The sequence below is a fragment of the Acanthochromis polyacanthus genome, chromosome 20, assembly GCF_021347895.1.
Source record: "Acanthochromis polyacanthus isolate Apoly-LR-REF ecotype Palm Island chromosome 20, KAUST_Apoly_ChrSc, whole genome shotgun sequence".
In the NCBI taxonomy this organism is placed as follows: domain Eukaryota; kingdom Metazoa; phylum Chordata; class Actinopteri; family Pomacentridae; genus Acanthochromis; species Acanthochromis polyacanthus.
In genome coordinates, this window is record NC_067132.1 from 32,659,337 (window position 1) to 32,685,022 (window position 25,686).

Genomic DNA, 25,686 nt, shown 5'->3' on the forward strand with positions numbered 1-25,686 from the left:
AAGGCTGTGGCTAACCAGAAATGTAATTATTTTCCAAATATTGTGAGAAATGACCGAGTTACAGCGATTTAAAAAACACTGTCCCTCCATGAGGCAGATGATTCAGTTTACATTGGTTCCTATGGAGAGAACGGTGCGACTTTGGTCTAAACTGCTGCCTGCCATTTCACTTCAGAAAGAGGTAGGTCTTCAAACTTGGATTCATTTGAATCCTAGGAAATTTGTCTACAATCTGACCAAATTTCATTCCCCTAACATTTATCGTTTGGTCGTGAGGGCGATGCGATCGTGAAATTTTCAGGCGGATTTTTCTCCTCTCCTCCACTCTACCAACTGACATCACGCACTCTAACCAGAGCAGATTTTGAGAATTTTCACTTTTTTGAGGACTCACTGATCAAAAACTATAAATCTCAGCCTGACATAAAATACATTCCTGCGAAGACAAGAAAAATCACTGCGTTTTGATGGTTAAATGAAGTTTCTAGGTGAACGTATGGCGAAGCAGTGGCGTTTGGAAAACAGTGGATTTTTTTTGTCGATTTTTTTCATTCCCCATTCATTTTCTATGGGACTTTTTTTGCAGTTTTTTGCGAATAATTCTGCGAAAAAATGACGAATTTCTTAGAAAAGTCATAGCACACTATTCCCGATGAAGCCGCACGTTTTGATGTATAATTTGCTTTGGTTTTCTCAAAGGCCTAGGACGAGAAGCGAATCGAAAAACGGCGGAATGTTGAAGAAAATATAAAAGATAAACGCCTTTTTCACAGGAGAACAATAGTGGCTCGTGGCTTCGCCACGAGCCACTCTCCTCCCATTGCTTTGCAATGGAGAGGAGAGTGGCTCGTGTCGAAGCCCGAGCCCCTAACTAGACAATTCCCGCTCGCGGAAATCGTGGGAGGGGCTCGGGATGTGTGCATGTCTGGAGCTGGGCAGGAGAGGGGTATTTTTTGGTCCGTCGCAGGCTTTTATTTTGAAATTGTGCTGTGCTTTTATTTTGAAAGGCAGAGAGCGGAAGATCTGACCTGGTGAACATTTGGATTGGAGTTACTGTAAAGGCTGTGTGAAGCTGAGAGGTTTAACAGGCGTTTCCAGTACATTGCAGGCTTTTATTTTGACATTGTGCTGTGCTTTTATTTTGAAAGGCAGAGACAGGAAGATGTCACCAGGTCAAAATTTGGATTGGTGTTACTCTGAAGGCTGTGTGAAGCTGAGAGGTTTAACAGGCGTTTCCAGTACATTGCAGGCTTTTATTTTGACATTGTGCTGTGCTTTTATTTTGAAAGGCAGAGACAGGAAGATGTCACCAGGTCAAAATTTGGATTGGAGTTACTCTGAAGGCTGTGTGAAGCTGAGAGGTTTAACAGGCGTTTCCAGTACATTGCAGGCTTTTATTTTGACATTGTGCTGTGCTTTTATTTTGAAAGGCAGAGACAGGAAGATGTCACCTTGTCAAAATTTGGATTGGAGTTACTATAAAGGCTGTGTGAAGCTGAGAGGTTTAACTGGCATTTCCAGTCTGTCATTGGCTTTTATTTTGAAATTGTGCTCTGCTTTTATTTTGAAAGGCAAAGACAGGTAGATTTCACCCTGTCAAAATTTGGATTGGAGTTACCCCAAACCAGGGGTGTCAAACTCAGTTCCTGGAGGTCCACTATCCTCTGTGTTTTAGATGTTTACCTCTTCCGACACACCTGATTCAAATGATCAGCTTATCATGAAGCTCTGCAGAAGCATTATAACAAGCCTGATCATTTGAATCAGGTGATTTGGAACAGGGAAACATCTAAAACATAGAGGATTGGAGTTACTCTAAAGGCTGTGTGAAGCTGAGAGGTTTAACTGGCGTTTTCCAGTCCGTCCATCGCAGGCTTTTATTTTGAAATTGTGCTGTGCTTTTATTTTGAAAGGCAGAGACAAGAAGATCTCACCTGGTCAAAATTTGGATTGGAGTTACTCTAAAGGCTGTGTCAAGCTGAGAGGTTTAACTGGCATTTTTTGGTCTGTTTCAGGCTTTTATTTTGAAATTGTGCTGTGCTTTTATTTTGAAAGGCAGAGACAGGAAGATCAGACCTGGTTAAACTTTGGATTGGAGTAAAGGCTGTGTGAAGCTGAGAGGTTTAACTGGTGTTTTCAGGCCCATCGCAGGCTTTTATTTAGAAATTGTGCTGTGCTTTTATTTTGAAAGGCAGAGACAGGGAGATCTCACCTGGTCAAAATTTGGATTGGAGTTATTGTAAAGGCTGTGTGAAGCTGAGAGGTTTAACTGGTGTTTTCAGGCCCATCACAGGCTTTTATTTTGAAATTGTGCTGTGCTTTTATTTTGAAAGGGAAAGACATGAAGATCTCACCTGGTCAACATTTCGATTGGAGTTACTCTAAAGCAGGGGTGTCAAACTCAGTTCCTGGATGTCAACTATCCTCTATTTTTTAGATGTTTCCCTCTTCCAACACACCTGATTCAAATAATCATTAAGCTCAGCAGAAGCCTGATAACGAGCCTGATCATTTGAATCAGGTGTGTTGGAACTGAGTTTGACACCCCTGCTCTCAAGGCTGTGTGAAGCTGAGAGGTTTCAGTGATTTTCAGGCTGAAATGCAGCTCCTGTGGAGGTATTGGGTGTGAAGGTGGGTGTGGCACACCAATGAGTCTGTGTGTGTGCGTGCGAGCATGCCTGCGCGTGTGTAAGGACGGTTGCTATGGGCCCCCATAGCAACGGTGCCTGCCACAGACAGCAGAAAAGTGCTTCTCAGCAGCACCGCGCAACGTCTCGTTCTGGCGCTAATTGTGGGCGAACCGTTAATGCGAGCTGAAAACTAAAATGACCGTGAGCGAGAGGAAGGCTGTGGCTATCCATAGATATGATTATTTTCCAAATATTGAGAGAAATGACCGAGTTACAGCGATTTAAAAAACACTGTCCCTCCATGAGCCAGATGATTCAGTTTACATTGGTTCTTATGGAGAGAACGGTGCGACTTTGGTCTAAACTGCTGCCTGCCATTTCACTTCAGAAAGAGCTAGGTCTTCAAACTTGGATTCATTTGAATCCCAGGAAAATTGTTTACAATCTGACCAAATTTCATTCCCCTAACTTTTATGGTTTGGTCGTGAGGGCGATGCGATCGGGAAATTTTCAGGCGGATTTCTCTCCTCTCCTCCACTCTACCAACTGACATGCCGCACTCTAACCAGAGCAGATTTTGAGAATTTTCACTTTTTTGAGGACTCACTGATGAAAAACTGTAAATCTCAGCCTGACATAAAATACATTCCTGCGGAGACAAGAAAAATCACTACGTTTTGATGGTTAAATGAAGTTTCTGGGTGAACGTATGGCGAAGCAGTGGCGTTGGGAAAAAAGTGGATTTTTTAAGCCGATTTTTTTCACTCCCCATTCATTTTCTATGGGACTTTTTTCGCAGTTTTTTGCGAATAATTCTGCGAAAAAATGACGAATGTCTTAGAAAAGTCATAGCACACTATTCCCGATGAAGCCGCACGTTTTGATATATAATTTATTTTGGTTTTCTCAAAGCCCTAGGACTAGTTAGCGACCGAAAAACGGCGGAAACGTGAAAAATAAAACGGAATAATAAACGCCACAGGAGAACAATAGTGGCTCGTGGCTTCGCCACGAGCCACTCTCCTCCCATTGCTTTGCAATGGAGAGGAGAGTGGCTCGTGTCGAAGCCCGAGCCCCTAACTAGACAATTCCCGCTGGTGCGGAAATCGTGGGAGGGGCTCGGGATGTGTGCATGTCCGGAGCTGGGCAGGAGAGGGGTATTTTTTGGTCCGTCACAGGCTTTTATTTTGAAATTGTGTCGTGCTTTTATTGTGAAAGGAAGAGACAGGAAGATCTCACCTGGTCAAAATTTGGATTGGAGTTACTGTAAAGGCTGTGTGAAACTGAGAAGTTTAACTGGCAAATTGTGCTTTGCTGTTATTTTGAAAGGCAGAGACAGGAAGATCTCACCTGGTCAAAATTTGGATTTGAGTTACTCTAAAGGCTGTGTGAAGCAGAGAGGTTTAACTGGCGTTTCCAGTCCGTCATAGGCTTTTATTTTGAAATTGTGCTGTGCTTTTATTTTGAAAGGCAATGACAGGAAGATCTCACCTGGTCAACATTTGGATTGGAGTTTCTCTAAAGCACGGGTGTCAAACTCCGTTCCTGGAGGTCAACTATCCTCTATGTTCTAGATCTTTCCTTCTTCCAACACACCTGATTCAAATAATCAGCAGAAGCGTTATAACGAGCCTGATCATTTGAATCAGGTGTGTTGGAACTGAGTTTGACACCCCTGCTGTAAAGGCTGTGTGAAGCTGAGAGGTTTAACTGATTTTCAGGCTGAAATGCAGCTCCTGTGGAGGTATTGGGTGTGAAGGTGGGTGTGGCAGTCCAATGAGTCTGTGTGTGTGCGTGGGATCATGCCTGCGCGTGTGTAAGGGCGGTTGCTATGGGCCCCCATAGCAACGGTGCCTGCCACAGACAGCAAAAAACTGCTTCTCAGCAGCAGCGCGCAACGTCGAGTTCTGGCGCTAATTGTGGGCTAACCGTGAATGCTAGCTGAAAACCGAAATGACCGTGAGCGAGAGGAAGGCCGTGGCTTTCCATGAATGTAATTATTTTCCAAATATTGTGAGAAATGACCGAGTTACAGCGATTTAAAAAACACTGTCCCTCCATGAGGCAGATGATTCAGTTTACATTGGTTCTTATGGAGAGAACGGTGCGACTTTGGTCTAAACTGCTGCCTGCCATTTGACTTCAGAAAGAGCTAGGTCTTCAAATTTGGATTCATTTGAATCCCAGGAAAATTGTCTACAATCTGACCAAATTTCATTCCCCTACCATTTATGGTTTGGTCGTGAGGGCGATGCGATCGGGAAATTTTCAGGCGGATTTTTCTCCTCTCCTCCACTCTACCAACTGACATGCCGCACTCTAACCAGAGCAGATTTTGAGAATTTTCACTTTTTTGAGGACTCACTGATGAAAAACTGTAAATGTCAGCCTGACATAAACTACATTCCTGCGGAGACAAGAAAAATCACTGCATTTTGATGGTTAAATGAAGTTTCTAGGTGAACGTATGGCGAAGCAGTGGCGTTTGGAAAAAAGTGGATTTTTTGAGCCGATTTTTTTCACTCCCCATTCATTTTCTATGGGACTTTTTGCGCAGTTTTTTGCGTATAATTCTGCGAAAAAATGACGAATGTCTTAGAAAAGTCATAGCACACTATTCCCGATGAAGCCGCACGTTTTGATATATAATTTGTTTTAGTTTTCTCAAAGCCCTAGGACGAGTTAGCGACCGAAAATCGGCAGAAACGTGAAGAAAAAATGATATTGGGGTAGTAATGGAAATACTAGACAATTCCCGCTCGCGGAAATCGTGGGAGGGGCTCGGGATGTGTGCATGTCCGGAGCAGCATGGGATAGGCATATTTACTCTAAAGGCTGTGTGAAGGTGAGAGGTTTAACTGGCGTTTCCAGTCTGTCGCAGGCTTTTATTTAGAAATTGTGCTGTGCTTTTATTTTGAAAGGCAAAGACAAGAAGATCTCACCTGGTCAAAATTTCAATTGGAGTTACTGTAAAGGCTGTGTGAAGGTGAGAGGTTTAACTGGTGTTTCCAGTCTGTCGCAGGCTTTTATTTTGAAATTGTGCTGTGCTTTTATTTTGAAAGGCAGAGACAAGAAGATCTCACCTGGTCAAAATTTGGATTGGAGTTACTCAAAAGGCTGTGTGAAGCTGAGAGGTTTAACTGGCAAATTGTGCTGTAAAGTAATTTTGAAAGGCAGAGACCTGAAGATCTCACCTGGTCAAAATTTGGATTGGAGTTACTCTAAAGGCTGTGTGAAGCTGAGAGGTTTTACTGGCATTTCCAGTCTGTCACAGACTTTTATTTAGAAATAGTGCTGTGCTTTTATTTTGAAAGACAGGAAGATCAGACCTGGTTAAACTTTGGATTGGAGTAAAGGCTGTGTGAAGCTGAGAGGTTTAACTGGCGTTTTCAGGCCCATCGCAGGCTTTTATTTTGAAATTGTGCTGTGCTTTTATTTTGAAAGGGAAAGGCAGGAAGATCTCATCTGGTCAACATTTGGATTGGAGTTACTCTAAAGGCTGTGTGAAGCTGAGAGGTTTAACTGGCATTTCCAGTCTGTCGCAGGCTTTTATTTAGAAATTGTGCTGTGCTTGTATTTTGAAAGGCAGAGACAGGAAGATCTCACCTGGTCAAAATTTGGATTGGAGTTATTGTAAAGGCTGTGTGAAGCTGAGAGGTTTAACTGGTGTTTTCAGGCCCATCGCAGGCTTTTATTTTGAAATTGTGCTGTGCTTTTATTTTGAAAGGGAAAGACAGGAAGATCTCATCTGGTCAACATTTGGATTGGAGTTACTCTAAAGCAGGGGTGTCAAACTCAGTTCCTGGAGGTCCACTATCCTCTATGTTTTAGATGTTTCCCTCTTCCAACACACCTGATTCAAATAATCACCTCATCATCAAGCGCAGCAGAAGCCTGATAACGAGCCTGATCATTTGAATCAGGTGTGTTGGAACTGAGTTTGACACCCCTGCTCTAAAGGCTGTGTGAAGCTGAGAGGTTTAACTGATTTTCAGGCAGAAATGCAGCTCCTGTGGAGGTATTGGGTGTGAAGGTGGGTGTGGCACTCCAATAAGTCTGTGTGTGTGCGTGCGACCATGCCTGCGCGTGTGTAAGGGCGGTTGCTATGGGCCCCCATAGCAACGGTGCCTGCCACAGACAGCAGAAAAGTGCTTCTCAGCAGCAGCGCGCAACGTCTCGTTCTGGCGCTAACTGTGGGCTAACCGTGAGTGCTAGCTGAAAAGTAAAATGACCGTGAGCGAGAGGAAGGCTGTGGCTAACCAGAAATGTAATTATTTTCCAAATATTGTGAGAAATGACCGAGTTACAGCGATTTAAAAAACACTGTCCCTCCATGAGCCAGATGATTCAGTTTACATTGGTTCCTATGGAGAGAACGGTGCGACTTTGGTCTAAACTGCTGCCTGCCATTTCACTTCAGAAAGAGCTAGGTCTTCAAACTTGGATTCATTTGAACCCCTGGAAATTTGTCTACAATCTGACCAAATTTCATTCCCCTGACATTTATCGTTTGGTCGTGAGGGCGATGCGATCGGCAAATTTTCAGGCGGATTTTTCACCTCTCCTCCACTCTACCAACTGACATGCCGCACTCTAACCAGAGCAGATTTTGAGAATTTTCACTTTTTTGAGGACTCACTGATCAAAAACTGTAAATCTCAGCCTGACATAAACTACATTCCTGCGGAGACAAGAAAAATCACTGCGTTTTGATGGTTAAATGAAGTTTCTAGGTGAACGTATGGCGACGCAGTGGCGTTTGGAAAAAAGTGGATTTTTTGAGCCGATTTTTTTCACTCCCCATTCATTTCCTATGGGACTTTTTTCGCAGTTTTTTGCGAATAATTCTGCGATAAAATGACGAACTTCTTAGAAAAGTCATAGCCCGGGATTCCCGATGAAGCCGCACGTTTTGATATATAATTTGTTTTGGTTCTCTCAAAGCCCTAGGACTAGTTAGCGACCGAAAAACGGCGGAAACGTGAAGAATAATAAACGCTTTTTTCACAGGAGAACAATAGTGGCTCGTGGCTCGTGTCGAAGCCCGAGCCCCTAATAAACGCAGCAGGAGAACAATAGTGGCTCGTGGCTTCGCCACGAGCCACTCTCCTCCCATTGCTTTGCAATGGAGAGGAGAGTGGCTCGTGTCGAAGCCCGAGCCCCTAACTAGACAATTCCCGCTGGTGCGGAAATCGTGGGAGGGGCTCGGGATATGTGCATGTCCGGAGCAGCGCACGAGAGGCAAGAAGATCTCACCTGGTCAAAATTTGGATTGGAGTTACTGTAAAGGCTGTGTGAAGCTGAGAATTCTAACAGGCAAATTGTGCTGTGCTTTTATTTTGAGAGGAAGAGACAAGAAGATCTCACCTGGTCAAAATTTGGATTTGAGTTACTCTAAAGGCTGTGTGAAGCAGAGAGGTTTAACTGACGTTTCCAGTCCGTCACAGGCTTTTATTTTGAAATTGTGCTGTGCTTTTATTTTGAAAGGCAATGACAGGAAGATCTCACCTGGTCAACATTTGGATTGGAGTTACTCTAAAGCACGGGTGTCAAACTCAGTTCCTGGAGGTCAACTATCCTCTATGTTCTAGATCTTTCCTTCTTCCAACACACCTGATTCAAATAATCAGCAGAAGCGTTATAACGAGCCTGATCATTTGAATCAGGTGTGTTGGAACTGAGTTTGACACCCCTGCTGTAAAGGCTGTGTGAAGCTGAGAGGTTTAACTGATTTTCAGGCTGAAATGCAGCTCCTGTGGAGGTATTGGGTGTGAAGGTGGGTGTGGCAGTCCAATGAGTCTGTGTGTGTGCGTGCGACCATGCCTGCGCGTGTGTAAGGGCGGTTGCTATGGGCCCCCATAGCAACGGTGCCTGCCACAGACAGCAAAAAACTGCTTCTCAGCAGCAGCGCGCAACGTCGAGTTCTGGCGCTAATTGTGGGCTAACCGTGAATGCTAGCTGAAAACCGAAATGACCGTGAGCGAGAGGAAGGCTGTGGCTTTCCATGAATGTAATTATTTTCCAAATATTGTGAGAAATGACCGAGTTACAGCGATTTAAAAAACACTGTCCCACCATGAGCCAGATGATTCAGTTTACATTGGTTCTAATGGGGAGAACGGTGCAACTTTGGTCTAAACTGCTGCCTGCCATTTCACTTCAGAAAGAGCTAGGTCTTCAAACTTGGATTCATTTGAATCCCAGGAAAATTGTCGACAATCTGACCAAATTTCATTCCCCTAACGTTTATCGTTTGGTCGTGAGGGCGATGCGATCGTGAAATTTTCAGGCGAATTTTTCTCCTCTCCTCCACTCTACCAACTGACATGCCGCACTCTAACCAGAGCAAATTTTGAGAATTTTCACTTTTTTGAGGACTCACTGATCAAAAACTGTAAATCTCAGCCTGACATAAACTACATTCCTGCGGAGACAAGAAAAATCACTGCGTTTTGATGGTTAAATGAAGTTTCTAGGTGAATGTATGGCGAAGGAGTGGCGTTTTGAAAATAGTGGATTTTTTGAGCCGATTTTTTTCGCTCCCCATTCATTTTCTATGGGACTTTTTTGGCAGTTTTTTGCGAATAATTCTGCGAAAAAATGACGAATGTCTTACAAAAGTCATAGCACACTATTCCCGATGAAGCCGCACGTTTTGATATATAATTTGTTTTGGTTTTCTCAAAGGCCTAGGACGAGTTAGCGACCGAAAATCGGCGAAAACGTGAAGAAAAATGATATTGGGGTAGTAATGGAAATACTAGACAATTCCCGCTCGCGGAAATCGTGGGAGGGGCTCGGGATGTGTGCATGTCCGGATCTCACCTGGTCAAAATTTGAATTGGAGTTACTGAAAAGGCTGTATGAAGCTGAGAGGTTGAACTGGCGTTTCCAGCCTGTCGCATGCTTTTATTTTGAAATTGTGCTGTGCTTTCATTTTGAAAGGAAGAGACAGGAAGATCTCACCTGGTCAACATTTGGATTGGAGTTACTGTAAAGGCTGTGTGAAGCTGAGAAGTTTAACTGGCGTTTCCAGTCCGTTGCAGGCTTTTATTTTGAAATTGTGCTGTGCTTCTATTTTGAAAGGCAAAGACAGGAAGATCTCACCTGGTCAACATTTGGATTGGAGTTACTGTAAATCAGGGGTGTTAAACTCAGTTCCTGGAGGTCCACTATCCTCTGTGTTCTTGATGTTTCCTTCTTACAACACACCTGATTCAAATGATTAGCTATCATTAAGCTCAGCAGAAACCTGATAACGGGCCTGATCATTTGAATCAGGTGTGTTGGAACTGAGTTTGACACCCCTGCTCTAAAGGCTGTGTGAAGCTGAGAGGTTTAACTGGCGTTTCCAATCTGTCGCAGGCTTTTATTTTGAAATTGTGCTGTGCTTTTATTTTGAAACTCAGAGACAGGAAGATCTCACCTGGTCAAAATTTGGATTGGAGTTATTATAAAGGATGTGTGAAGCTGAGAGGTTTAACTGGTGTTTTCAGGCCCATCGCAGGCTTTTATTTTGAAATTGTGCTGTGCTTTTATTTTGAAAGGCAGAGATGGGAAGATCTCACCTGGTCAACATTTGGATTGGAGTTACTCTAAAGCAGGGGTGTCTAACTCTGTTCCTGGAGGTCCACTATCCTCTTTGTTTTAGATGTTTCCCTCTTCCAACACACCTGTTTCAAATAATCAGCTCATCATCAAGCTCAGCAGAAGCCTGATAACGAGCCTGATCATTTGAATCAGGTGTGTTGGAACTGAGTTTGACACCCCTGCTATGAAGGCTGTGTGAAGCTGAGAGGTTGAACTGATTTTCAGGCTGAAATGCAGCTCCTGTGGAGGTATTGGGTGTGAAGGTGGGTGTGGCATTCCAATGAGTCTGTGTGTGTGCGTGGGAGCATGCCTGCGCGTGTGTAAGGGCGGTTGCTATGGGCCCCATAGCAACGGTGCCTGCCACAGACAGCAAAAAAGTGCTTCTCAGCAGCAGCTCGCAACGTCTCGTTCTGGTGCTAATTGTGGGCTAACCGTGAATGGTAGCTGAAAACTAAAATGACCGTGAGCGAGAGGAAGGCTGTGGCTTTCCATAAATGTAATTATTTTCCAAATATTGTGAGAAATGACCGAGTTACAGCGATTTAAAAAACACTGTCCCTCCATGAGGCAGATGATTCAGTTTACATTGGTTCTTATGGGGAGAACGGTGCGACTTTGGTCTAAACTGCTGCCTGCCATTTCCCTTCAGAAAGAGCTAGGTCTTCAAACTTGGATTCATTTGAATCCCAGGAAAATTGTCTACAATCTGACCAAATTTCATTCTCCTATCCTTTATTGTGTGGTCGTGAGGGCGATGCGATCGTGAAATTTTCAGGCGGATTTTTCTCCTCTCCTCCACTCTACCAACTGACATGCCGCACTCTAACCAGAGCAGATTTTGAGAATTTTCACTTTTTTGAGGACTCACTGATCAAAAACTGTAAATCTCAGCCTGACATAAACTACATTCCTGCGGAGACAAGAAAAATCACTGCGTTTTGATGGTTAAATGAAGTTTCTAGGTGAACGTATGGCGAAGGAGTGGCGTTTTGAAAATAGTGGATTTTTTGAGCCGATTTTTTTCGCTCCCCATTCATTTTCTATGGGACTTTTTTGGCAGTTTTTTGCGAATAATTCTGCGAAAAAATGACGAATGTCTTAGAAAAGTCATAGCACACTATTCCCGATGAAGCCGCACATTTTGATATATAATTTGTTTTGGTTTTCTCAAAGCCCTAGGACGAGTTAGCGACCGAAATTCGGTGGAAACGTGGAGAAAAAATGATATTGGGGTAGTAATGGAAATACTAGACAATTCCCGCTGGTGCGGAAATCGTGGGAGGGGCTCGGGATGTGTGCATGTCCGGAGAGGCGTATTTATTCTAACGGCTGTTTGAAGCTGAGAGGTTTTGGTGACATTTTCCGGTCCGTCACAGACTTATATTTTAAAATTATGCTCTGCTTTTATTCTGAAAGGCAGAGACAGGAAGATCTCACCTGGTCAAAATTTGGATTGAAGTTACTGTAAAGGCTGTGTGAAGCTGAGATGTTTAACTGGCTTTTCCAGTCTGTCGCAGGCTTTTATTTAGAAATTGTGCTGTTCTTTTATTTTGAAAGGCAGAGACAGGAAGATGTCACCTGGTCAACATTTGGATTGGAGTTACTCGAAAGGCTGTGTGAAGCTGAGAGGTTTAACTGGCGTTTTCCAGTCTGTCGCACCACTGCCAGGTGAAATGTATGCAGAGTGGGGGAAAATCGTTTCTTCTGGCCATTGAGGGATGATCTTCATTGGTATCCCTTTGAGGATGTGCTGTCCCTCATTCCTCCTCCAGAGAATGTTACCTCACGTCATATGGCCATTGCAAGAGAGGTGTGGGATGCTCTGGCCAGCCACGAAATTTAAACCTTGGACATCAGCTTTCTATGACATTGATCAGTTCATGACTACTTTTGACATCCTCATTCATTTTTATAGTTGTCTGCCTACAGTACTACTGTTTTTCATGTTTGACTATTGAATATTTGATCAGATCCAGTTGTGGTCTTAGTGACATGTTGATGTATCATTCCTACTCACTGATCCTTTATTGAAAATATGTTCATATCATACATTCCAGCTTGTTATAGTTACACCTATATGAAAGAGAAAGCCCCAAAACCTAATATTTGAAATATGCAAGAAATTGAATGATAGGCATTGCAGGTTAATACACAGCATAAGATGTTATGAAACAACATTCCTGTGGTCCTGAGTATTTGTCAAATTTATGTTATGATCTATAATAAGAAGTAATGGATCCATTCAACCCTGTTACTCTAATTTCAACGTTACCAAATAATTTTTATCAAAATAATCTTAAATGATTTTCCCAAACTCATGAGGGTTTGACCTATTGTCCTTTTAGTGGTTTGAATGATTTAATTTGTAATAGATTTGAGCAAATATTTGCAATTTAATTAAAAAAAACAAGCAAATATTGAAAAGTTGGGCATGCCAGAGTTCACAAGTTGTTTAAATTAATCGAGGTCAAGTCTTAACTGAAATTAAATGATTATCCGATGTGCATGTGGCCTTCTTTACTTAATGGTAAAGGATTTATTAAACATTTTTGAAAAAATATACTTTTTCAGGTTCCTGAGTATTCATAACAGGATTGCACTATGCATGGCGCACATCAAATGAAACATTTCATGAAAAGTGTAACTTTAATGCCTGAGCTGGCCGAATCACATTATTTGATGGCTTGCTATACATAGAGAGAAAGACCGACATAACAATACAATACAAAATACTGTACATGTAGTACATGTAGCAACCAAAGAAGACACTTCAGACTTGAAATATTTTCATACTATACATTTTTTATTTACAACATTCAGCCTTTTCTTTCAGCCTTCTGGAGGTCTTCTGTGTTGTCTGTGGGTGTTAAAAGATCAAAATTAACTGGGAAAATTGAAATGTGAAACAAGTGCAAATCTGTACTGCGGTTTTTACCTGAGGCATGTCCCGTCGTAGCAGGTCGTGGAAGCAGATGTGGAGCTGCAGCCGTTACCGGACCTATACAGGCCGTCGGCCGACACTGCACACTACACACCCCGCTCCCTGGACCACAGGAAGCCAAGTCCAAATTCTAAAAGGTGAACAATCAAGAGTGGCAAATTAAAATCAATTAGTTTGACATTTTTCAACAATTAAGTAAAGTGATGTGCACGATTAGAACGAATATCTATTGAACACTTGTTCCTACCTGAGACATGCCTATGGGGAGGCTGTAGAAGACTTCCAAAAGGACTGGGCGTCCGAGAGGAGGGGACTTGTGGGAGGACGTGTGATCTCACCACTGCACCTCCTGGACCCCCTCAGGCCTGGAACTCAAAGAACAAATCAGACCAAGAACAAAACACAGCAGAACAATGTGCCACATGAAAAAACGTGTGACACAACTGTAAAATCGGACAGCACAACACGCTGATGTGTCACAAAGTGAGTGTGTGACACAAAATCAGTGTTGGCTGGTGAGGCTTTAGCCAGTCAAAATGCAATAGACCGGGCTGTGATAGCTATAATACGTTTGGAGAACACCTGACTGAACACATTTATCAGGATGGGAAATGTAAATGTGATCAATCACAGTGTTCTTGTCTGTGGTAGACTCTGTGATCAATTGGTTGTAGCCCCTGGACAGAAGTGCATCTCTTATGCTTTTTTTGCCTCTAGAAAGGAGGTCTTCATTGAAGTCACCACAAACAACAATGGGGTGATGATCCAACAGTTCCAATGTGTCCAAGAGAGCGTTCAGGTTTGGCAGAAACTTTTGCAAACCAAAATCTGGGGGTCTATACACAGTTGCTATTAGCACTTTGACTGGGACCTCAACCTTCACGACCAGACATTCGAGATCTGTGACACGTCCCATGCAGCTCGGCACCTCTGCCATCAGAGCGCTCCTGCAGTACACGGCAACTCCACCCCCGGCCTTTGACGCCATGTCCCTGCACGTGGTGTAACACGCCTGCCTGCTGCGGTGAAACACAGTGTATCCCTCCAGATCAAAGGAGGAGGATACAGAGGACCCTGACAGATGTGTCTCGGTGAGACAAAGCACATCTGCCAACCTGAGTTCGTGATGCAACTTCAGGTCCACCATGTGAGATGGAAGCCCTTGGGTGTTATGATGGACGATTGTCACCTCTGCATCTGGTCGCTCCGTCCGGTTGAAGCGGTGCAACAGCGGAGTAACACTCTGGAAACTCGCGCTGCGCATGTCTTCCAAAGCTGTCGTAATGGCAGGGTCAGCATAGATTTTTGTCTCATCAAAATCGGTGATGGTGAGACCCTGAAGCGAAGTGGTGCGACTAAGCGCCACATACGCCATGCCTGGCTGAAACATGCGTTTCAGGCTCACGACAGCCGACGTCACCGTCATTCCCTGAACTTTGTGGGCTGTACACGCAAAGGCCAGCTTGACGGGGAACTGACGTCTCACGACTCCGCCCTTGCGACCGATGCTCTCCTCGGATCTCTCGACGTACACCAAGTCGTCCGAGGGGCCCAGAAGCTTTTTGCGGAGAGTCTGTCCTGCTGTGGTATTATCCAGTTTAAGTCCAAGAAAGCTCACGACTTTAGGGTCACGTCTGTCAGGCAGAATGGTGGAGATGGTCCCAAAGGTTCCATTGACAAGGCCATCCTCCACGTTGAGATTCCTGATCAGCATAACTCTTGCTCCTTCAGCTGCCATTATGCTGTCAGGCAAATCTCTCTTGGTGCCTTTGATGTTGGGCACAGGCACCTTCCTGCCGGTAGCGACATCCTTCCTGTAGTCCTCGGCCGCTATTTTGACGTCCCCTTTAAGCAGGGAGGCCACGGTGGCTGCGTTGTGACCATCTACCTGCTTGTTGGTGGCAAAGACGTGCAGCGTTCCTGGCGGGCAATCTTTGCCGTCAGAGACGGCTCTCATGAGCAAGCCTCTGTCCGCAGCGCACAGAGGATCTTGCTTGCGCTTGACACGCAGTCGATTGAGGAGTTCGGCGAACGCTCGGTCATCCTTCTGGCGCATGATCTCAGTGAGGTTGACCATGGTGAAGCGCTCTCTCCAGAGATCAAACTCTGTCTCCTCGTAGACACAGAGCGGCTTGGCCCTGCCCAGCGGCGGCAGCTGGTAAAAGTCACCGACTGCAAGAACGGAAATGCCGCCAAAAGGTCTTCGGTTTCCTTTGAGCTGCTGGAATCGCCAGTTGACGTAGGCAAACAGCTTCTTGGAAACCATGGAAATCTCATCGATGATGAGAATTTCCACCGAAGACAAAGTTGCTCGAAGTTCATCAAGTGCATTGCCCAGGCCCTGGTACGGCGGTTCCAGGGACCTGGGAAGCTTAAGGACAGAGTGCAACGTTTTGCCCGCGATGTTAAAGGCTGCCGTGCCCGTGAAGGCAGTCAGAAGGACAGTGGGCTGGGACATGTCAGCTGCGTCCCGGAATCTCGGGAGCTGCCGCAGAATCCTCGTTGCTTCCTCATGAATGCACTTGATGACGTGGGACTTACCGCAACCAGCTCCACCAGAGACAAAGTAGTGGAACGGTTCTGGATCTTGGCCCCACACACGCCGAAGGCACCACTGGCGCACAGCGTAGAAGACGCACGCCTGGGTCTCGTTCAGACTCTGAAACATCTTGCGGACAAAGTCTGGACTTAACCGAGGCGCCTCGATTCGGGGAACGGGTTCACCGACATTCAGGTCTTCAAAGTCGGGCACGGCGTCTTCATCCTGCTCCTCTGGGATCTTTTCACGGAGCTCAAGACACTCCTGCCGTTCCGCCTCAACCTCGGGTGCAAACGTGTTCCAAGCGTTGAGGACCGGACCGAACTGGACGTTCTGGAGTGCCTTATCCATGCCTGCGCCTCGTCCCTCGAATCGCTTCCTGTTGTGCTCCACGATGTCCTTGACGTCGCGTCGGGATTTGTAGAACTCTTCGTACGAGGTGCGACCCCCGTCGTTGAGTTCGTCGTCAGATCGGTGGGGGAGGTACAGCTTTAGCAGTCGTCTGAAATGTTTCTCTGGCGCCTTGGTCTCAGAGAAGCGTGCATATCGAACGACTGCTGATTTTCCGGCCGTCCTCTTGGCAATATGTCCTTTGTCACACAAAAGGGCAATGGCACTGGGGCCCTGTGCTTGTTCGCCGTAGACTACCCGGTAGTCTGATGCAAACTCAGCCAGGCACATCCCCTGAAACTCGGGAGTCTTTGGTCTGAACAGGTACTTGTCAGGTACCCCCAACATCCAGACCTCTTCAGAGTCAGGTGCCATGTCCTTCAGGCGACTCATAGGAAGACTCATCTTCATGGCTTCCTCGTCCGTCGAGAGGAAAATCACAGACCGCGAACACTTTTTCAGGGGCAAGCTGCACGTGCGAGCCACTGCCTCCTGGGCGCTGACCTCTCTGTGCTTCGCATAGGCCTGCATGATCTTTCGCATTTCCTCACTTTGGTTGAAAGCAGACTCTCTGCTGGTCTTCACGACCGAGTTCAGGATCTCGGTCATCTCATGCTCCGGCTTGGTGATGTACGACATCATGTACATGGCACAGCAGTACTCGTCCAGGACGTACTGGATGTCCATGTTTGCGTTCCAAGCGCGGAGAAGGTCTGGGTTATAGGCGTTAACCCAACATTCGTTCGGCTGCCGCTTCAGCATGACCACGCTCCCGCTTGTCAGATTTTCGGCGCACTTCAGATAGGCGTCGTGTTCCAAGTCGCATCGACGGAGGAGATCTGACAAGCTCTCAAAGGAGGCCTTCGGATCCATGAGGAGCTCTCTCAGGTGCCGAAGCTTTTCCTTTGCTTCCCTTTGCTGCCGACGGATCTGCTCCCTCCGTTCCTTCATCACCTCTTCCTGGTCTTGACCATCTTCCATTTCCACATTGGCAGCAAAGGGCTCCGTGATCCAGGTGATATCAAACGGCAGCTTGGGGAAGCCATAACGACACACCACGTTTCCCTTTCGGCAAGAGCCGGTGTGGCTCCTGCTGTGTACCTGAACCTCCGAGACGATTTTGTGGAGCTCCGGGTCCTTCTCGGGGTCAGGCATCTGGCAGGAAATGTGGCGGTCAATGAACCTGCATACGGTGTGGTCCAAGTCCTCGCCGTACACAGGGGCGTCTTTGACCCACACTAGCATGTGAATGTGTGGGCTTCCGCGGGCCTGAAATTCCACGCGGTAAAAATAATCCTCCACCTCGCCGATGGGCCGCGCTGGTGAGAGGATCAACTTTGCCATAAGGGCATCCACACGTTTTTCAAACATGCGCATAACGGTGACAGGGTTACTGCGCAAAATGTCACACTTGGCTTTCCAGTCCAGTTCGGAAAAGTCACCAAGTGTTTGTCCTTGCTGAGATCTGATGACCCCAATTATTTCAGGCCATCTCATCTCAGCTGCCGAAAAAGTCAAAAAGAACGTCGGTTTGCCGAGTTGCCTGAGCATAGCATGCAAATCTCTCAGGCTTTTATTCCAATATGCGGGCGTGCCTCTCAGAGGCTGCATAAATCGCATGGCCTCTTTGGCCTGAATTAATCTCTCCACCTCCTCTTTGTCCTGGAGCATGGAGTTTTTGATGGCACGCCCGTCTTTTGAGCGCATCTTTCCTTTGCGCATTTGTATCGACATACTTCCTCTCGCGAGGTTCGTCTCCGTTACAAACTGCGCAAAGAAAAGGTAAGTCTGGTCCTCGGCAAACCGCGTGTCTGCCCCGAAAAGCCTGGCGTTAAAGTATCTGCTGGGTGAAAGTTTGATGGGACGGTCTTCATCCAGCGTGTTCTCTCCCGTGGGAAACTGCACAGGGAACGCCATGGCTTCCAGTTTGGGGATTGCAAAAAATCCCACAGGTTTGTTGCCTTGGGCGGGGGCAACGCTGAAAATGCCATCTCCATAGGAAAGTATTTCCTGCGCAATGTCTGGTGGCTGCATGCAGGTGTCCAGAGCAAGTCCAGGTCTTAGCTCCTCCTGCTGTTCGGTGGGTATGTCTGCAGCTAAATTGGTCTGGTAGCTGTCAGACACTTGTAGCAGCTCTTGGTCCAAGATGTCTTCTCCCCACTGGGCAGCATCCATGCTGTCGTGCTGAGAGTCTATGTCGTCAGCAGACTCCTCCAGGAGGGTTTCTGTCGTGACATCATTGGACCGGTTTTCCAGCTCAGTGCTTGGTGATGGCATGTCAGTATTGCGTCTTTGGTCGTCTTCTGGCCGACTCGTTCCTGCGGCTGACACAAAATCGGCCAAGACTGGCTCAGTGTAGCTATCAGCCGCCTCCAGCAGCTCCTCGTCAAGCATGCTGTCTTCTCCCCACTGCGCATCATCCGTGCACTCGTTGTCTGAGTCGTGGAGGAGGTTTTGGAACGTGGCCTGTTCATCAATGGTCACATCGGAATACTCAGCGTGCTGCTCTCTGAGTTTTTCCAGGGCTACCAGCACATTCTTCATGTTGACAGTGTAGAAGTGCTGGTAACCTTTGAATCGAATGTGACGCTTTAATTTCACCTGCAGTAGCTGTGCTTCTGGGAGGGGACGTGGAAGACTGTTGACAACGCTTTCCACTTCCGATGGAACGCACACAACAGCTCCGTGGACTGCTCGCTGTTGTCCTTTCGGTAAGGCGATGATCTTCGCAAACGGGAGGATTTTTGCGATGAGCTGTCTCTCCAGCACGTTGAGTTCGGCCAACTCCGGGGGAATGGGTGCCAACTCTAAATTGTTCGCTACTGCATGTGTTGGCATCCTCCCACGGCTGAGGTGGCTGTCACAGTTGTGGCAGATCCACTCCTGCAGTCTCTCTGGTGGCATTGAGCAAGGGGAGGAGCACTCAGCATCACAGACATGCACATATGTTCCAGTCAAGCAAGCCTGTGCCACGTCGATGTTGGTGGAGTATTTAACTCTCTTGCATGACTTGACTTGATTTGGAAACATAGTCCTGTGGCAGACGGTACAGACGTATGTTGGTCCATGGCTGATGGTCTCGCGGAATGCTGCTATTGCCGCTGCCATCCCTGAAGTGAGCACTGGCTGGCAAGAGGTTCCGAGCAGTCGGTATTTCCGCCTGATGCTCAGTGCTCTCTGCAACTTCTGACGCATGTCAGGATTGGCAGCCAACCTGCGTCTTCTGAGCAGGCTACAGCATTGAATATGATGTAGCCTGAACTCTGGATCCTTCCTGTACCTCTGGACAACATACTTTTTCTTCCTGTTCCGAAAGGCTGGATCCGTGTTGTACCTTTTGACAAGATATTTTTTCTGCCTGTTCAGAATGGCAGGATCCTTCCTGTACCTCTTGACAACATAATGTTTTTGCCTGTTCTGAAAGGCTGGATCTGTGCTGTACCTCTTGACAACATAATTTTGTTGCCTGCTCCGAAAAGCAGAATCTGTCATGTATTTGTTTTTAACTCTGTCTCGCATTTTGACATTGAACTTGGCATAGTATTTTTTTGAGGACAAAAGCCGTTGTTCACGGTTCTTTTGCACACACTTACTCTGTGCCTGAATTTTTTTCCTGCGAAATTCAGCACAGCTGGAATACCTGATTCTCTCACAAGTTTTTTTTCCAATTTTTTCTTGCACTTGTTCCTTTTTGTCACATGCTCTCCTCTTGGCTTTTCGCCTCCGATCTTTGTCCAATTTAGAGAGCTTTGTTGCTTGTGGGACAGCTGAGGAACCTTTAACGTCCTCCTCAATTTTGACAGCCGTCCCACTGTCTGCCTGCAATGCGAGGAGAGCAGGTTCAGACACTTCATGTTGAACCTCGGTTTCCAGGGATTGTTGAGGTTGTGGGGCACTGGGGCTGTCAGTCTGAAAAGATACCGGGACAAACTCATAACTAGCAGAGTCTCCACGGTCTCTAAAGAGTGTGTGGAGGTGGTTAGCCAGGTCACTGAGTTCCGCAAAAGTCATAACGATCGCCTTACCGGAATGAGAGGGTAATCCTCTGGAGTCTCTGGAGTGGGAATCAAACACTCCATACCTCCCGGACTGATCACGGAAAACAGCGATAACCTCAGGTGAAATCACGATTAAAGCCTGATTAACCTCTGCTGATAGACACTCCAGCTGGGTTGCAAGCGGAAGCCACCACTGCCGTCTTCCAGGGCTCGAGACTTGAGTTTTTAAAAAGCCACACCTGATCTCAGACATGTTGACATTATACAAATGTCTGTCTGTGAGGACTTGTTTTGGCATCTCCTCGACTGCCAGGTGATTGCTCTGGAAGGTCTTGTCGCGAATCAACTGCTGTTTGACTCCGACATACAGCGCGTCTCCCTGAGCCAGGACTCTGTCGAGTGTAGTCCTGGTGAACTGACAGCCCTCAGTGTGGTATGCCAGAAATGTCAAAGCGTTACAGCTGCACTGATGGTTGCGGGAAAATACCTTGTACCTCTTATCATTCTGAGAATGACTGGCCCGGACTGACTCCACATGGTGACTCTCGCTCCTGGTTTTATCCTGAAATTATGACAAATTGTGATCGGTAATTATTATATTTTCATTATTTATTCAGGCAGCTTAATTTTTTTCCAGTTCGGCATTAGTACTAGCTTCTTCAGTTAAAGGATCATATGATTTAATGTTTCAGTAACAACTTTCATTGTTCCAACATTATGAACATCCTCTCACCAGTTTATGGAAATCTTGTATTATTTTAGCGTATTATTGCTTACTATTACCTTAGCTAGTTTAATATACATATTTGTATGTTCATTGCAATCATGCATATATATATATATATATATATATATATATATATATATATATATATAGTGTGTGTACATAGATGTGTATGTGTCTGTGTGTTTTGTTGTATTATTGTATTATTTGTAGAATTTCCCTCCGGGATTTTTTTCCAGGGCATTGCAACATATTTTTTTTTCTTGAAATTGCATTTGAACAGATCATAATGACTTACATTTTTTTCTAAAATCATGAACACATAATAACCCTATGTCACCTAATTTAATTTACTGGTTAGCTCCTATTCTGTAGACATCAACATGACATTACTATTTTAATGTAATGGGACTTGCTCCAATGTTTGCGAGGAGGCTTAAGGAGGGTGCTTTGAGCAGACAACTTATGACTGCAGCATCAGAGTTGTTTCATGTAACAGACAGTTGATGGTCATGGGATCAACATTACTGTACAGACTGAAGGCTACTGAAGACTGCCTGGACCACATACTTTTCCTGTTTGTGTGAAATGCAATTACATAGCAAAGTCAGTATTCCACTGACTTTTTTCCACCATGCCAATGGCAAGTGATGTAAATATTTTATTCACCAAAACCTTTTCTACACGAATTTTGCCAGTGGCTAGTGCTAATGTAAAACCCTGATTAGAAGCAAGAGTTACTTTGTGAAAGCAATGGCACATAACACAGCATTACAGGTAGCTTATTGTATTGTGACCAGCGTAATAACAGTTCTCTCAATTGTCAAAAAATATTTTTAACTGCAGTAAACCAAAAAAAAAAAACAATCATGACTTTACAAAAAAAAATACTTGTGTATTGTCTAACATGTCTATCATAGAGGAATAAACTTACATTGTCTGTTGGTGCATCAGCTGAGGTGGATGCAGCTGTCATGAACCAGGGCCACTTGGTTTGTGATGGAGTCAGTGTTCGGGTCATCTGATAAATGACAATAACATTGACAAGTAAAAAATAAAGCAACACGATAGCTAGATAGTTGGCTAACGACTAAATAGCATCAGTTGTCTAAAAGCTAGCTATCTAACTATCCAAAAGCTATGTATCTAGCTAACAACTAGCTAACCTTTGAATATGCTAGATTGCTAGCTGCCAGCTTGCTAGCCAGTAGTATCAGTTGTCCCAAAGCTAGCTACCCGAAAGATAGCAAGCTAACAAATAAGCTAGATTGGTAGCTGATAGCTAGCTAGTAGTTTCAATTTTCCTAATGCTAGCGATTCATTGGAATTGTGATTATACAGTAAATGTGCCAGAAAAAAACAGGAATGACAAAAATGGCCACAAATGGAGATGCCTGCTTTGTAATGTTCTTTTAATTGATTATAGAGAGGTAAATATACCTTCTGAGGAGAAGGAGGCTTGCAGCCCGCATCATCAGCTGTCCAGACCTGTCTATTCGGTGAGGGGGTCATCATCTTGGCCATCTAAACACAGAACAACAAAACTTCAGTGAAATGACGATGATTTTCAGTCAGATGATACATATTGATGAGAAGAGGACTACTCCTTACCTTTGCAATGGGAGAACAAACAGGGGTTTCTGTCTTGCCCCAACTGCAGGACAATCTGGCCGGGGGTGAGTCAAACAGCTGATGACAGATGAGAAAAAAAACATAGCAAGTGTCAGTGTGGACAATGTAGATGCCTGTGGAATGGAGTCAGCAGCAACCAAATGAGATACCAATTAAATGGAGTTGAACAGCTATCCAACAATTTACAACTACATTTCTGTGTAGCTGATTCAAGTCTGTTATTATTTGTGGCTGTTGTTATGAACTAGTTTTACTTAATTGCACATGACACGAAAAAAAAACCATCTGCAGAATTAACTGTCAGGAATTACACGTTTGAGCATTCATACAATCCTTCCGCAGGAGATAAAATTTTAATCAATCAACTTACCTTCTTTGGCTTAGGAGAAGCCTTGAAATCCGCCAGGCAAGACATACGGGAGGGAGACACTTTCTCTGTGGCATTGAAATCTGCCAGGCAAGACATATGGGAGGGAGACACTTTCTCCATGGCACTTAGGGCTGTGCTGCTGAACCAGACGGGGTTCAGCGGAAGAAAGCTCTCCTCCACCTGTAAAACACAAAGCAGACACTACTAATTACAGTTTGTCCTGTCAAAAAACAACCAATAGCATCTGAAAGAAATATCTGAAGAGTCACAAACCTGCTGTTGAGCCATCCTGGGCTTTGGTGAACCTCTGGACCGGGGAGGTTCCCGAGGATGGCTCGTCTGCAATCACAGAAAGCGTCACAGTGAATTATAACTAATGTTTTTTACCACAGTACACATATTATTACCATTATTATCACAATACATGATGTCACAGTTGTCTAAAAAAAAAAAACGTCTAAAAAACATAAAGCAATTTATCAATTACCTTGCCGCCCTGACCAATATTCCTCCGTTCACGGGGTTTCGGGCTGGGTGGAGCAGGGGATCTCTCTCTCACTGTAGCTTTCCGAACTGGAGGCTGAGGAGAGATCCGGGGCGAAGGAAGTGGTGTCAGCAGTTGCTCACTGGCAGCGGACCAGAACAACTGGACGAGGATCCCCATCCCCTCACAATCACTCAGATGGACCTGCATAAATAAGAAATAAAAAAACAACAACACACAAACAGTTTTAATGTCAGTGAACATCTGCCGTGAGCCAAACTTGTCCAATCAACGACTTTTTTTCACAACATACTACACTTACACCATCCTTGCTCCACAGCACCAAATCACTCAGGGGGAAGTGCTCTGCAGTGTTGAAGAACTTTACACCTTGAAAAACAATTGAAAAAAAAAGTCATCATTGTACCAAAATATCCATTGATACTTGAGAATTGTTAAAATGTAGATCACGTCTTTCGAGTTTGTGCATTCAGTGAATGGAATTGATGAAAACAATGTTTTTCCTCTTACCCATACGAGCAGCCACACGTCTGTATTCCTGCCGAAGCAGGTCCTGGTGTTGGACGTCAACGACCAGGCGGGGAGGAAAGTCGACCACAAAAACCTTGGACCAGCGATTGCCACAAGTGGTGAGGAGATTGGCAAAATCCACACCGGCCTTCTCAACAGTGGTGCTGGTCAGGTTGTTGCCGGGGGCCATGACGCAGACGGCATCAGGTGCACGAGGAACTGCAGCGTGCAGAACCTCAGTGCGAATTTCAGAAGCAGACGCCCCCGGGATCGACAGGAAGCCAAAGCTCAGCCGAGACTCTGGCATCCGAATAAAGCCATCTACAAGAGCACGTAGATGGGAGTCCCCGACAATAAGAATGAACTGCAAAAGAAATACCACAGTTTTAGTATGAAAGTCAAAAGAACTTTTTAAGAAAACGAACAGCAACAATTAATAATTATACCTTCTTTCCAGGGCGCTCAGGAGGAATGACCAACTTGTGGTTGCGCCCAGTAAAGGGTGAAGTTGGCCATTTTTTAACCTTGTGGCGGTAACCGGTGCCACGGCCTGTTCACAAGAAGACAGAGCAAAAGAGGATTTAAAACGGATTTCAAACAAAGAGCTCATACAACAATCACCATTTTCTATTATTGTATGACAACAGCAGAATCTGTGTTCAACGGGTAATTGTTGGTGGTACACTAAATATGATTTGTGAAGATATTTCATGATAAAAACAGCTGAGTACTTACGTGCAATAAGGTTTGCACGCGCCTGCCGCTCTTCCCAGAACCGTCCGGCTGGCAGGGTGGAACCAACCTTCTGTGAGCAAATAATACACTTATTTAATTCAACATCGTGCGGATGCCATGAATGTGTCCAACTTAGCACATTCTGTATTGCACAAGTGAGCATGTCAGTTCGGGTGTAAACATACCTTGTACTGGGGAGAGCGGGAGCAGTGGGGTGCGTCGACAGGAGGGGTGGGCATCTCAGACGCGTCCAGCTTCCTCCAGCGCTGCTTCTGGGCCTGGGAGCGTCTCCCCTTCCGAGGCATCCTGGAAGACAGCACAAGAGCACAACAGAGACAGACAAACACAGTGAGAGAGAGAGAGAGAGAGAGAGAGAGAGAACAAGGCACACAAAACGGATGGATGGATGGATTGATGGATTGATGGATGAAAGGATACAAAGTGATGCAGCAAAGGTGGTCGACCAAAGGATGTCCAAGGGCAATCCAGAGGCTCTCCAAAAGGCTGTCCAAAGGCTGGTGAAAAAAAAACCCAGTTATCTAAAAGCACTGCTATGAAACAGTAAGCACCAATATGAGCAGCAAAACATGCATGTACAAGACACATCTAATGTCCTCACTATGTATTTTTTCATCAGAGGGAAAAATCTACTTACACTGCTGACTCAAACTGAAACAACTAATTCAAAACACAAAAGGGCTAAAGACCAGACAATGGCAACTAAATTAAAGCACTACTGCATGTTTTCTCAGACGAAAGAATCTCAACATGTCTGCAGCAAAAGTAGCTGAACTGGTCTTTAACACAGCACAGAGAATTAATATGACACTGTAATTAATGGTATGTTAACATTTCCTCATGCAACATGTCTTAAACGATATTATAGTCATCATGATGTCCTAATTGACTGATAGAACTGATTGTAACATAATGGAATAAAGCACTAACACCTTAATTAATTTTAACATCAAAATTGCTAGAAAATGTAGACAATGTTACATTTAACCACACTACTTTTTAAGCAAACACTACAAGGTACAAGAGATATTTCATCTGTCAGAGCACTATTTTACAGAGACAAATGTTCACCACAGTATCAACTAAGGCTTCAACATAGTGAAG

General features: G+C 45.0%; 1 protein-coding gene across 4 annotated transcripts in view; it reads right to left on the reverse strand.

The window, feature by feature from the left end:
- The window catches only part of LOC110972953 (uncharacterized), an 82,098-nt gene extending 56,824 nt beyond the window's left edge, over positions 1 to 25,274 (reverse strand). For 2 of the 4 annotated variants that reach the window (XM_051940546.1, XM_051940545.1), the window contains exons 1-11: positions 24,750 to 25,274; positions 24,565 to 24,634; positions 24,276 to 24,379; positions 23,830 to 24,193; positions 23,621 to 23,688; positions 23,302 to 23,502; positions 23,088 to 23,153; positions 22,815 to 22,994; positions 22,424 to 22,501; positions 22,253 to 22,336; positions 21,747 to 21,833 (exon numbers count right to left, since the gene is read on the reverse strand). In XM_051940546.1, coding sequence (XP_051796506.1) covers positions 21,747 to 21,833; positions 22,253 to 22,336; positions 22,424 to 22,501; positions 22,815 to 22,994; positions 23,088 to 23,153; positions 23,302 to 23,502; positions 23,621 to 23,688; positions 23,830 to 24,193; positions 24,276 to 24,379; positions 24,565 to 24,634; positions 24,750 to 24,869 — 1,422 coding nt within the window. In that variant the 5' untranslated portion in view covers positions 24,870 to 25,274. Of the gene's footprint in view, positions 1 to 13,002; positions 13,078 to 13,155; positions 13,292 to 13,408; positions 13,527 to 20,582; positions 20,651 to 21,746; positions 21,834 to 22,252; positions 22,337 to 22,423; positions 22,502 to 22,814; positions 22,995 to 23,087; positions 23,154 to 23,301; positions 23,503 to 23,620; positions 23,689 to 23,829; positions 24,194 to 24,275; positions 24,380 to 24,564; positions 24,635 to 24,749 lie in introns of those variants that run through there. The other 2 variants (XR_007938427.1, XM_051940544.1) reach the window with 2 other exon arrangements.
- Positions 25,275 to 25,686: the final 412 nt, after the last annotated feature.